The 13,903-nt window shown below is 42.6% G+C and overlaps 1 protein-coding gene across 1 annotated transcript in view; it reads right to left on the bottom strand.

The window, feature by feature from the left end:
* The window catches only part of CPS1 (carbamoyl-phosphate synthase 1), an 88,821-nt gene that overhangs the window by 24,073 nt on the left and 50,845 nt on the right, over nucleotides 1–13,903 (bottom strand). Inside the window, exons 22-25 of the mRNA XM_058839473.1 lie at nucleotides 11,056–11,197; nucleotides 9,254–9,319; nucleotides 8,639–8,702; nucleotides 5,204–5,385 (exon numbers count right to left, since the gene is read on the bottom strand). Of these exons, the coding sequence (XP_058695456.1) occupies nucleotides 5,204–5,385; nucleotides 8,639–8,702; nucleotides 9,254–9,319; nucleotides 11,056–11,197 (454 nt within the window). The remainder of the gene's footprint in view (nucleotides 1–5,203; nucleotides 5,386–8,638; nucleotides 8,703–9,253; nucleotides 9,320–11,055; nucleotides 11,198–13,903) is intronic.

The raw sequence follows: 13,903 nt of genomic DNA, 5'->3' as shown, positions 1-13,903 counted from the left end.
AGGGGGGTGGATCTAGATGATCTTTAAGGTCCCTTCCAACTCAAGCCATGCAATGATTTTCTCATAATTGTGCTGATCCAGAGGTACCCAGGCTGCAAAGTGTGATTTGTAGTGTGTATCCTTCCTAAACCAGCAATATCCTGGTCTAGGATCAAGATCACTCAAAACTCAGCAATAACTGGAGGTCAAATTCCCTAGGAAACCAGAGAAGTTTCACATCAACCCATGATTCCCTAACTTCTGCTTGAACCACAGGCTGTCAACTTTGTTTGCATGTCATGTTTAGGTGCTTCAGCTTTCCCAGAACAAACAAGATGCTGAGGTCTTCTTTCTTTTACAGTCTAGCTCTTGGAGAAAACAGCCTCTCCCATGCTCATGGTCAGGGATTTTCAGAGGAGCAGGCATGCATGCAAAATCTTTTTTATTCTAGAGATGCAAGGCTGTAACCTCCAGCAGAGGGGAAGTGGGAAACAACTGGAATTTATGTGGGGATTTTTTCTGCCAGCACTGCCACTCAGTAAGCAAACTACCCTTCCTAGCCTCAGAAGCCAGTGTTTAAGGAGTGTAACAAAGCTAAGCAGAGTCTAAATCAACAGAGCCCAACACACCACACAGTCTGCAAAGCTGTGGATACACTTAGCCCTTTATTTTAATCAATGCTCCTCATTCCTGACTAGCTCCTCATTTCTGGTAGTGCCCTGGATGGCAGCAAGTATTTCAGAAAGCTGTCAGAGGGGTTCATTTCCACACAGGTTATTTGTAAGCACTCCATTTCCAGAGGCAGATGGGGCAGAACAGGTGGCACAGCATCCTCCAGCCACACTGGAGCATTTCACGTCTGTCACTGGGCAGCATCGCGTTTTAAGTGAGGAAATAATAAACAGTAAATAACAAGAGACAGGTGATCTTGTTTGCTAACACACACCTTTCTACAGGTGCAAATATGGGCTTTTTTTCTTTTTACATAGAACTCCTAATGCTTTCAAGTACAATCTAGTCAGGTGTGAAAATTTTCAATAGAAGAAAAGGCCTTAGAGTACCTACAACAAAGAGCACTTTACTTTCAAATTACAGACAGTGAAACTTTCCCCAAAGGACAATTTGGCCCATGGAACAGCTCAAGTGAAGGGCTCTTTTGAACCAGATGTGTTCTACAGTTTTACCCACTTCTAACAAACAAGAAACAAAAATCAAGTGATCCATGGTTTGGCTCTAAAAGATAGAGGAACAATGTTCTTTTAATTAACAAGTGTGTTTTTCCTGAGGAAGGTCAGCCTCACTGGCCTTCCTGGAAGAGGAATTCCTTCATCAGGGATTTAAAGGGATTTGGAGTGGCAAAACTGTAAACTGAGAGCAGGATGGACTATAGGTGACTGGGCAAAAACAGATGATAAATGCTAGTACAGTCCCCACTCAGCTTTGATGTGGTAATTTCCTGACATAATAAAGATCCAACAGTCTGGCATTTAGGCAGCACTTACTATCCCAATATTGTTTGCTCAGCAGGCTAATGCAGAGCATGAGGTGATTATCTTTTTCCTTTTCACTATGCATTCACTTATGTGATGTCATGATGCTGCTGGCCAACAGCAACCATCTGAAAGAGCTTAGGACAGGCAGTGAAAAGGGCCAGGGGCTGTTTTGTGCCCAAAAGAGGTTGTCTCATGACATCAGAGCTCACCATCTCCAGCTTGGAAGAGAAATCTTTGCCTCAGTGCTTCCAGACCCATCCAAAACACAGTAACTCCCTCTGGTCCCTGGGCCCTTTATCCTCCCACATGGAAAAGAACCAGAGTGTGAATAAGCAAACCCTTCCTTGCAGCTTGGAAGGAGGGTAACAAGTCAAAGTAGCTTTGCTTCCAAGGTCAACCAACATCTTAATCTGTCCTTGACATATGTGAAATGTGAAGTGTCCCAGCTAACAGCTTCTCCTCAGCTGCTGCTCATTTCTGCCTTTAAAACAATTCTAGTTACCGCACATCTAAAATCCAAATACTGCCTACATCAAAGGGATAGAATTAGGGACTTCAGCCCTAAGGAGACAGAGGAGATTCCTTATTCAAGTAGATAGCAAAGAATCATATACTCATTTTTACTCAAGAAAAACATAAATTGAATCTAGCTGCTGCTTACTTTTTATTTTAAAATTCTGCTGCTGTTTCCCAAAGCATGTTCCCACCCAAAGAGCTGTCCTGACAGGGAACATGACTGCTCCACTGAGAAATGTGGGCAGGCAGGCAGGGACCCCACTGCATATCACTTTGTCATCAGCCATATTTTAATTATAAAGAAAATTAATAACATCCTTGCCATTAGATATCGTTAAAATATATGCAATACATAATCTAGTGAAAGAAGCCTAGAGAGAATTATTTTCCCCTTTATAACAAAAATCGCTCTTTTTATTACTACCTTGCTGTTATGTCATTAGTAATAGAGCTGGGGTTTCTTTTTCCCTGAGTTTGAAAACAAATTAGACCATTAAAATTGTACCTAGGAGCCTCCTTTACTTTTATGAATTGTTTCAGAATAATCTCCGAAACACAAAAAAGAATCAGTAGAGGCCCTCAAGCAGATAGATATTAAAATAAAAAGGGAACATCTTCTCTGGAAACAAAAAGCCAATAAATCTGAGGGAAGGAATTTTATTTTTTTCTTTTTTAAATTATTATCCTCACAGACTACCACCTAACTCTTCACATTTGCAGTAAATTAAACTTTCCTCCAATGAACAGCTCTGTTATGCAGAGCTGTGGATGTCAGCTGGAGGTTAAAGAGGACACAGGGAAGGGAAAGAGGGGGGACAGCTGAGTGCACCCCTGGGAGAGGGCTGTGTGGAGCTGTGTGCATTTCTGGGTGGGCAGCTTGCAGCTGTCTCAGTGCTGTTGGGGAGCTTGCTCCTTGCTGCAGCTTGATTTATTTAATCAGCAAAGCAGGGACAAAGCAGTGCACAAACTTACCTGGGCTTAACAGCTGCCCAAGCTCTGCTGCTAGTCCTAGCAACGTCTGGGGAGCTGAAATACCATCCCTAAGGGCTCAGGGATGTGTTCATTGTTTGCTGATGTTTTTACATACAGTTTGACAATGATCCAGGACTTTTCAGTTATTTCATTTGAAACGCCAGAGGAGGGGAATGACCAGGGGAGGTTAAAAGAACAGCCTGAAATTATGACACTGTTCCTGTTTTGTGTGTGAAGCTGGGAGAGATGGCTAGCTACAGGTTTGGTGAGTGATCTCAGAATCAAATCAATTTTTAACTTGATCTTTTTCTTAGGGGTTGAATTCCAGCTGCACTTGCCTGAGGAAGTATTCTGTTAACAGGACATTAGCATTTGGCTCACTCATTTTTCCAAAGAAATGACATATAACAAATAATGTATCTTAGACTACACTTTGCTGGAGGTCTGGGCTCTGTCTCCAGCTCTGCCCAGGTTCTTTTGCATTACTCTGTGCAGTTTCCTCAGTTCCCCTACTTGCAAATTAGGCATAATCATACCATTACCTTATGTCGCTGCTGAAGAAAATGGTTTCACTATTTGTATTTGCTATTCACCTTGGGACTTATTAGACAGTACAACACTGATTTTGGATGTTTAGGCTCAGACTCTGATGGCTTCCACACCTCCAGCACAAACATCAAGCTGGTTGTTTTCACACCCATGCCAGAGTAGCAGAATCCTCTGCAAACTCTGGGTACTACAGGATGCTGCTCTTAGACCTGGAGATCTGCATTTCCTCCCATCAAACTGGCCAAGCCTTGCTCTGACAAGCAGGATAAAGCAAGTTTCAATATGTATTCAGTATTCTTAACACATATTTTTCTTACCCAACTTGCTAATTACTAGCACTCCATGTGGAAATGAGCTCCCTCATCACCCATCTCTACCTTCTCTTTGATCCTGCAGTAATTAGATGTTGTATTTCATCAGTGTTATTTGTCTGACAAACTGTCACACCAGTTTCCTCCACGCCCCTGCTCAGAAGTTCAGTTCTGTTAAGTAAACAAGAGTTCAGTGTTTTTAGAGCTGAGCCTCATGGATAATCCTAAAGCATTCAAAAATCAGCCTTTAAGAGTCCAGAGAGCCACCAGAGTCTTTCAGCCTCTTGAAAAATCTGTGTTTTCCATTAGTAGTTTCTGGTTTTACAAAAATTTAAAGAAGAGGTAAAACAACCTGTACAAATAGGAAAGTAAAAACATGCAATTTAAAATTGAACTTAGATAGTATTTTGCAAATGGCTGAAGAAGAGAGCCTAGAGTCTGGGACTTAATTTCTGATGAGCTTTGGCCTGGTTCCAAATTTGGGAATGATTAAAACATGGCCAAATTATAAAACCATTTTAGAAATTTGTACCCATTCATAGAGGAGATGAGCTCAGATCCTCATACACCAGGAAAAGAGTCAAGAAAAATCACAAGTTGAACAAAATCTGGGTTCTGCGAAGCTGCTTCAGCAAGTTACATGGCCAACTCTTGCTGAATTTCAGGGTAGATGAAGTTCCTGAAAGCACCTTTAAAAGCCTCAGTAACAAATCCAAGATGAGTGTGTTATCTGCTAGAAATCAACATTTTCAATATTGGGGCCAACTGTTTACATTACATATCCCCTCATGATCAAAAATGTCTGGGGCTCTCCTCCATCTCCTAGATCAGCATTTCTGAACACTTGAAAATTGCTGAAAGACCAGAGCAATGTCTGGATCAGGAGCTGGGACATTTTATGGTTTGACAGCAATTCTGGTGCCCCTCCCTGATCTGCCTGGCTGTAGGCTGGACCACATCCACCTGCCAACTGCACTGCAAGGCCAAGTTCTTGAGCACAGGTTGGAGTGATGCTCAGAACTCCTTCATCTGCTCCAAGGGGAGGACTTGTGCTTCAAATCAAGGGTGTGCTTAACAGCTAAAACCCAACAGTGCTTTAGCAAACAGAACAGTTTGTGCGATAAATGTCTGTGCAGCAAATTAAACCTGTTTGTAAATATTGCACAATATGGCATCTTGCAAAAGAATTTCGTATTTATTTGGCACTCTTTATTGAGCAGCCTGCTAGGAGCATCAGTGATGTGTAAAATGCAACATAGGGATCCAAAGCAAACAGCTTTTGCTCTCTCCCCTCACCCCCAGCTGCTTCACAAGCTAGTGACAGGAATTTAGAAAAAATTGGGTTGCTTCGTGGCTTTTTTTAGTGCTTCTGCTTTTCTTTACCTCATATTGGTAGATGTCCAGGATCCTTTCCAACGACAGCTCCTCAAAGTACAGTCTGTCACACTCATCAAAATCTGTGCTCACCGTCTCTGGGTTGCAATTCACCACCACGGTCTTGTTGCCAAGCTGACGCAGCGTGCGGATACTGGAGACAGCACACCAATCAAACTCCACACTGCTGCCTGCCAGGAGACACAAAAGTGGGCAAGGAAAGGAAGGATGCAGAGAAGAAAACATGAGTAGATATTCTCAGCATTCCAGCTTGAAGAAGGGGGGTGGAAAAAAAGAAAAAGTCGGCATTGGCTCCTGTCATCTCAGAGCCAGAAATGTAATTGTGCTCCCATGGAAATTATTCATCCACAAAATGTGAACCTCCAAGCACAACAGGTAAGCTCAGCTGCTTAGGAGTGACAGACCTGTCTAACACATCTGTCATCCTGTGCTCAGAAACACTTGAGTGTGCTCTTGCTTTCCATGCAATCACTGCTGCCTCCCAACCCACACATCCTGCAATAAAGAGTGGGATAAACTACACCGAGTTCCTGTTGTTATAAGACAAGCTGCTTACTCCAGGAAACACAAAGCATTTGCATAGATGTGGTGTGAAGAACAGAAAACTGAGGTGGTTTTTTACCTTCCAGAAGAGCCAAAACAACAACAGAAGAATTATACCTCAGTGGGTTTGACATTCCTGTATGCTGACTCCAGGTAAGGCAGATCAATAGAACAACACTTGTACAGCCACCCTGTGATCCTTTGATCTTACTTTAAAGGCTACAGGGATCATGGCAACACTGTGGGATGAGCACATTCTACTGTCCCAAACCCTGAGTAAGCACTGTGGCTATCTTGAAAAGAAAGAGGCACCAGGACTTGGTGCCTGGCCTTGGGCAAGCTGCAGGCTCCAGGGAACACTTGAATCGAGACTTGTGCACACATTTCTATGCTCAAACATCTAAGACAGGTACCACAAACAGAGAATGATGCATATTAAAGAACATCATCAAATGGTTATGCTTACAGTCTACAAGAAAAGCTTGGCCCCATCACACTGCATTCACAGTCATTACATGATTGTTAACCACCAGTATCACTTTTATATAAAATGGTGGGACAAGGTATGTTAGAAATTCAGTCTGTGCTTAATTGCTGCCCCCACCACCTAGTCACACACTGATGGCTGGCACAGGTCACTGACAGGCACAGAAGTTGTTTCCCCACTTCTGTCAAGCAAGAACCTCAAAGCCATGCCTAAGCTTCAGTTAAAACCCCACAGAAAAGAGAGGAAAATCAAATCTGAACCTGGATATTTCCCAGAAGGGACAGCAGATGCTCATTCACTTTTTGTATCCCACTTCCATCACACAGGTATTTTTATATGCATAAGAAACCTCAGCTTTGGAACACAATGGTCACCTGGAGCCTTCATCTGACTGCTTCAGATACAACCTGGGAAAGCAGCTGAACAGCTGGTAAGTGTATTCCAGGCACATCCAGTAATGATCATATCCAAACATGGGAAGAGGGGAGACAGAAAATAATAGTATTACTAGTAACGATGTTGTAACATAACCAGGAGATTTGGCTCCTCAGGAGACAATTTCTACATCAATGCATGGATGTTTTTGAGCTCACTTTAACGTTTCAATCATGCTGAGTTTATGTGCACATCTTAAAATTTACAGAGCACTCTGCTGGCCCATGCCAGTGGTGGAAATATATTTCTACTGCTTTTAGGGCTGACACACAAACAAACCCCCTCCCAGAACAGGAGATCCCCTCCTGGAAGCAGGTTAAGAGTGAGGATTGCTGAGGCTTCATGTGTGCAGGAAAGGTGTAGCAAAACAAGAATTGAAGGTCAAGAGTGTGTAACTGCATTGATCCACATCATGTTTCTATTTGGTATATTAGTTTACAAAATACTTCAAAAAACCCACTTTGGTGTGAATAATTTTCTTTTTAAGCACAGAATATAGCATGACTTTTGAAATGGCTTCACTTCCCTCAAATATTTTCATTTCTTTGCAGAAGTGTGAACATTTTCCTGCAATATACTTTCAACTAAAATTCATAAGGGTTCTTTTGTTTCTTTTTAAACTACAACTTAGCTTTCACAAAGGAAATAAAAACAATGTCACATATTTTAACTTCCATCCAAATCATTTAGCCTCTTCTAACCTGGAAGAGAACGCTGAGTTGATCCCACTGAATTCTGAATATGATACTGAAAGCACAGAGGAAAAACACACTTACTTGCCTTCAAAGGATAAGAAAAGCAAAAAAGAAAAAGAAAACCCAATTTGGCTATTGTATCTAGGAAAAAGTTGTTTTACAGGTACAAGTAATGGTTTCCTCTAGCAGCCTTTACTGGGTTACAACCTCTTCCAAAGGTGGCCTTGATGGATTGAATCAAAGCTGCAGAGCAGATGAGACCAAGAACAGACCTCCACGTCTATTCTAAGCAAGGAGGAGTTTTAGGTGAACAGTACAAAAATCTATTCACATACATTGGATCAGCTTATGAAATAACACTGCAAAACTTTTCATTTTTTTGTAGCCATGCCACACAGCCTGCTGGACAGCAGAATCATCTGCAAAAAATAAGCTGGATCATGGAGCGTTGCTCCTGGTTTCAGTCATCTCAACATTCACGCTGGAAACGGAGTTCAAAAAGTCATGTCCTACCAACAGCAGCAGGAGGGCAGCATATGACCTCTCCAACCCAAGCAAATCAAATGGGTGCAGTTTTCAACCCCAGTTTCCATAACCCATCACCAGTTCTGGGAGATGCAGAACAGAAATACTTTGGAATAACAAGAAAATTTTCCCTTGTCAATAATTTCAAGCTATTTGGAGAGATCCATGGAAAGAAAAAGCGAAAGTCATTGCATGCAGAATTCAGCAGCCTCTCTACCCAACACTCACAGCCACAAGGAAACTGTTACTCTCTATAATGATTTGAGTGGGTTGAAAGGAAAAACAACATACAGAGAATTGCTTACACAAAAGCAGCTGAGGAGAACAAAATATTTTCAGATTCAGCTACACTTACAGCTGTAAAATGCAGAGTGTCAAAATTATCATGAGCTAGCAGTAAACATATAAGATAGGTATGGGAGCAACAAACTTCTATACAAGGTATGAGGCTCTCAAGACCTGGGAAAAAGATTTAAAAAATTCTGTAAAACTTTGTGGAAATCACAACTAAGTACCAAGTGAAAAACAATAAAATTCTTCTGCTTTTTTCCAGGACGTGAAATGAAATCTCCAAGCAAGTATAAAATGCAAACCTTCTGTTAGGAATTGATGTCCTGTGCACTGTGCTCTGGAGGGGTTTTTTTTCACCATGTGAGAAGAGGAACAAAAGAACCACAAGGATATCTGAAGAAAGCTTGAGGGCACAAGGAGAGCAGAGGAGTTGTAAGGAAGATTTACCTATGTGATACGGTCCACAGCCCAACACCATCACTCCACAGTCATCAAATTTTACATCGTGTTCCTGGGAAGGGAGACAAAAAAGTCATTAGGATCTGTACTCAGCAGCACCTAACTCTGTGCTTTTCACAATAAACAGTTTCTGGTGTTCAGTCCAAATCCAACAATATGATCCTTCAGGGCTCCAGTCTGATCTTGCTCACAGCAGTGTAGATCAGGTGCAGCTCTCCTGGAATTAGTGGTGCTGCACCCAGATCAGAAGAGAAACAACAGCTCTAATATTGCTGTTCAAGCAGCCTAAGGACCTGTGAAGTTTCATATAAAAATAATGTGAGGATGAGATACGGGAAATATGACTTCTACATTCCCAGCACCTCCCTGTGCACGTACAGGTGACATATGACAGGCTCTTAACAACATCAGGGCATTAACAGTAAATGCACTGGATCAGCATTGGAGCAAGAGAATGTCCAGGCCTGCTGTATGAGGATTTTATGTAAAACCAGCCAAAAGAATTGCTATGGAGACCAAGGCATCTGCAACATTTCCAGAAATAACATGGCAGAGGGAGAAGAGATCAAAGCAGAGCACAGTGCTGTTCCTGAGGGTGCCTACCTGCCCATTGTATGTGACATACAGGTAATTAGTCACCGCTGGGTATTCTGCTGCCAGGGTGTCAATCTGTACAAGAAAAAAAAAGGGGGGGGGATTGTGACTTGGCCAGTGCAAGATTTTTCCTACATGCAGATTTTTGGGTTCTTTCCTTTTGCTTCTTTCCCTTTCTACTGCTGTTTCACTCCTATTATTTTCTATCATACCTTTCCTCATATAAGGAGGTGACCTGAACTGTCCTGTGCTGTTCACAGAGCACATTCCTGGCCTTGTCCTGACCCTACAGTGCAACACAACACTCTACCATCTCTTTCTAAGCTGCAGTTTTAGCTCTTCCCCTCTTTGAATTGAACACCTACACAACCCAGGAACTTTCCCCCACTTGCCAAGGCCCTCATTGTCCAGTTTGTTCAGCAGATTACAGATTCCTGCAGGTCTTCTGTCCTTTATAACTAGGCTGTCTGGAATCTCCAGGCTCTACTCTTGACTCCATTGTACCCCCATGCTGAGCACAAACACACAAATAATATCACTTAGAAATCTTGTGCACAATTACCACGTGTTTATGTTACAGTACAACTCATGCTTTGAGAATTAAATGGTACATAAAGCAAGGGTGATTTTAAACCACCCTTTATATGTACTTTTCAACAATTTCTTATTAAATTAGTCACAAGAGAGCCCAGAATAATTTGCCCATCAGGCTGTTCACAAACTATTTATGTCAACTACTCATGGCATGGTTATACTTGGTAACCAGTCCATCTGGGTCACCAGTGACTGCTGAAGTTTCCTGAATGAACATCTGAAACACTTCTACAGAGAATACTGAACAGGGAACAATATGAAAGCAGTCTTGACATGAATTTTTATGTGCTATACCATTTAAAAATCTGTCCAAAATTCAAGCACTTCCAGGAGTCCCCACTGGCTGTCCAAATCCTTGTGAATTGTGGAGAATGTGACCTCACATCATTAGCACCGTGTGTCTGCTGCTCATTACTGCTGCTAATACTGTGACTTGTACTCCATGGCTCAAGAAGAAACATATGCTTTGAAGGCACACAGGCAGGCACAAGTAGTATGACCTTATTAAGTGCACCTTGGCACACAAATCAATCCAGCAGTGCAGTGCCATATGCAGCTGAAAGAATCAATGCAAGACCAGGCACTTTTCTGCAGCCAGGTGAGGCACAGAAGAAAAACAGCAGCTGGGGAACAGAAGACTTGGGCCTGAGGTTACAGATGAACTCTTTCAGAAACATTCAGTAGTTTGGGTAGGGTTTTTTTTTACCCTATTTAAGGACAGAAAACCAGCTGGTGGCAGTTTAATACCAGCACACCTTAAATGCAACAGCCCAGCACCAAGTGACACTGCCATGAATACCAGATGAGCTCATTAGGCTCATGCTATCACAGTGAATAGCAAATGAACCCGTGACAATAGCACACTTCAAATAAAGTGTTAGCCTGTAAAAATTTACTACCAAGAGAGAAGAGAGAGCTCTTCATGGTCCTACCATAGTGGGCCAGCGTTTCCAGCCTTTTCCTAGAGCCACATGTGTTTCCCCCTCAGCCACAAAGAATATGAACGAGAATATTCTGAGTCTCTCTTTTGGAATGTTGATGGCATTACATTGATGCCTGCAGTGCAGAAGGAACAGCCACATGGGTATAAACTGTATTCTCCTCACACCAACATCTAAACTCCTGAGGATGTTAACAGAGCCAGGGGTTCCTAAAGACACAGAGGACTCCTGCCACTCTTGGAACCCCCAGGAGGCCCAGGGATGTTTCTCACATACCTGTTTCACCCAGGGCACTACATTCTTCCTCAGCCTCAGCTGACGGCACTGGACTTCAGTCAGCCCCAGGCATTTCCCAATCTGCTTGTCAGAGAACCCCAGCTGCTTGGCTCTCCTCAGTGTCTCCTCTGGAACTGCTTTGCTGGGATTAAATAAGAAAAACACCTCTGCATAAGGCTTCACAGGAATAACTAGAAGACACATGAGTGCTTCAGAGCACAGAGCTGCCATAGGATCATACATGTGAAGGCAAGAAAAAGAAGAAGACTCAAACATAAAACATCTTTTTTACCCTTTGTGCCCCACACAAACGCCTCTGTGGTACAGTCTGCTGGCAGAGAGTGCAAGCAGTAGGAATAAAAACTTACTTTCCTTGCATTTTTGAGACAGGAATCAGTGACTCATGATGAGATCCATCAGGCTGGTACAGGTTGACTGTACCCCCATGTTAATTTAACACAACCTGGCTTTTAGTGAGGGCAGAAGAAGCCAGGATGTAGAAGTCCACCCACAGCCCATGAGAAAAGACATTCATGCTGAAAAGCCATAATCTAGTGAGAAACCTGAACAGAAAGAGAAGAACCTTGCTTCCAAACTAACAGCTCATCCTTAAAAGACTACACCCCATAGACCCATGGAAAAAAAAAACAGTTGTGGAAAGTCTGCTTTGCCTGTGGGAGGGATCACATAGTAGCAGGTTGGGCAGGACTTGTAAAAATTAAAACCACACTGGAAAAGTTCATAGACAACTGACTTCTGTGGTGAAAACCCCATGATATAACAGCAGAGACTCCCCTCCCTAATCAAACTGAAGAATGATTTTTTTTTTTTTCAAAGTGACATAAAAACCCCATGTTTCGTCTCCTTGTGTTGTCAGTAAGAAAGAAGGGCTGGGCGGTGGACAGAGAAGGGTGTTCTAAAGGTTTATTTTGGTTCTCATTATCCTCTTTTAATTATGTTAAAAAATTTTTCTTTATACCTTTTACCATTTTTTGCCTGTTTTGCCCTTAGAATGTTTTGTCTTAATCCTTATCTCACCCCATTAACCTCTCAGGTTTTTTTTTCCCCTCCTCTGCTCAAATATAGCAGAGGAGAATAAGTGAATGGTTTTTCCTGGGTGCCTAGCCAGTGTCAAACCCCAACACCACAACAACTGTATGATCATTTACCATTTCAGCCTCCACAGAGAACATACAGCGATTCCTTTTTTGCATTCAGTATCCCTACAATTTAATGCACAAACTTTAACTTAATATCTCCCTTACATTCTTCCTCTTGGCCTAAATTTCAAACCTAGGCATCACTAGACTGGGCTGGACCAATCGTTATGTGGGTGCTTCCATCTCCTCCCTCTCATTGCAGCTGCCCACTCCACTCAAGGGCAAAAAATTCTTCAAGCTCTGAGAGGAGAAATTCAGAGGCACAACTGTGCCCTGACCCTGTGACCACTGTACTGAGCTGGGAGACACACCTACAATTTGTCCCAGCCAAGTTTTCTTCCTGTTGTTGAGGATGTTCTGCCTGCCTTCTGAAATGGCCAGTCTTTGGAAAAAGCATCTCACTTCAGAGATCCATAGCAGAAAGGACCCTTAGAGGCTCACACACCAGGTAGGCTTTCTCTTGTAACAATCTCAATATTCCCTTTTCCGTATCTTAGTCCTGTTTCTTGCATTAGGAAAATGGAGAGGGGGGATTGACCAGGTAAAACTGGGGTACCTTTTTGACTTCATATTTACAACCAGTGTCTCTCAATACTTCCATACATCCTTGCTCCTTGGTTTTGCTTTTCAGAAGTCCTAGTTTTTGCTGTTTATTTCAAACACATTGCTTCCCCTGCCACTTCTGAGGATCAACATTTTCCTGTCAATTTTGCTCTTCATTTTCTTCATCTTCTCCATTCCCTCTTCATTCACTCTATGCTTTTCTCTTCTACTCTTCATCCCACTTATGTTTTGACTCCACCCTTACTGAAGGGTGTTTCTGCCTCCTCTTTCTAAGCTACCTTTTCTAAGCTTAGCTTTTGCAAAAACATAAAAAAGCCTGTATTTTTATCAGCATTTCTTCTTTATATCTCCATTGCCTAGAGCATTCTTGCCTGCCCAATAAATCAATATTTTATGAGAAAGCAAGCTCTGAATAAGGAGAAAGGAATGATTAACAAACAAGCAATTTTCCTAAATCAGAGTTTTTGAATTATGTCCTTTGCTTGACGGTATTTTAAAATAAATACTATTATTTTATTTGCGTGGGAGAAGAGGGGTAAGACCAATTTATTGGAATGTGTCAGGAAGCTGGAGAATGAAAGAGAGCCATTGGACTGAATTTTCCACTCTGGCCTAGGCACAGAGCAGCTCTGCTGCCCTCAGTAAAGTCAGACTGGTGTGAAATAGGTGAGAGGCACACAAGTGTTAAACCAGCTGTTCTGAGAGCTGAGCTGGGAACCAGAAACTCTTGGGTTCAGTTCCCTGGACAGACAGGATTTGCCCTATGAATTTCCCAATGTCATCTCCCCTCTCCCATTCCTTCCTTCCCCTTGGGGTACGCGAAGAGAGCACTCCACCCTCCTGCAACAGCACAGGAGAAAGGGAAAGCAGGTGAGAATTCTGCAGGAAAGAAACACAATAATTCCTCTTCACCATGTCCCAGCCTGGCCCACAAACAGCCTGCTCTGCCCTCAGGGAACTCCAGGCACCACCTACATCCTGGATCTTCTCTACAACCTGCACCACACCACCCTTCTTACCCCAGCAAAGCCTCCTCTTCATCAGTGTCAGAAGGGAAATCGTGGCTGCCACATCCCTGGAAGTGTTCAAGGCCAGGATGGACGGGGCTCAGAGCAACCTGGGCA

The sequence above is a fragment of the Poecile atricapillus genome, chromosome 5 (genome assembly GCF_030490865.1).
Source record: "Poecile atricapillus isolate bPoeAtr1 chromosome 5, bPoeAtr1.hap1, whole genome shotgun sequence".
In the NCBI taxonomy this organism is placed as follows: domain Eukaryota; kingdom Metazoa; phylum Chordata; class Aves; order Passeriformes; family Paridae; genus Poecile; species Poecile atricapillus.
Note: the sequence above shows the minus strand (reverse complement) of the source record. Positions and strands in the feature narration are given on the sequence as shown.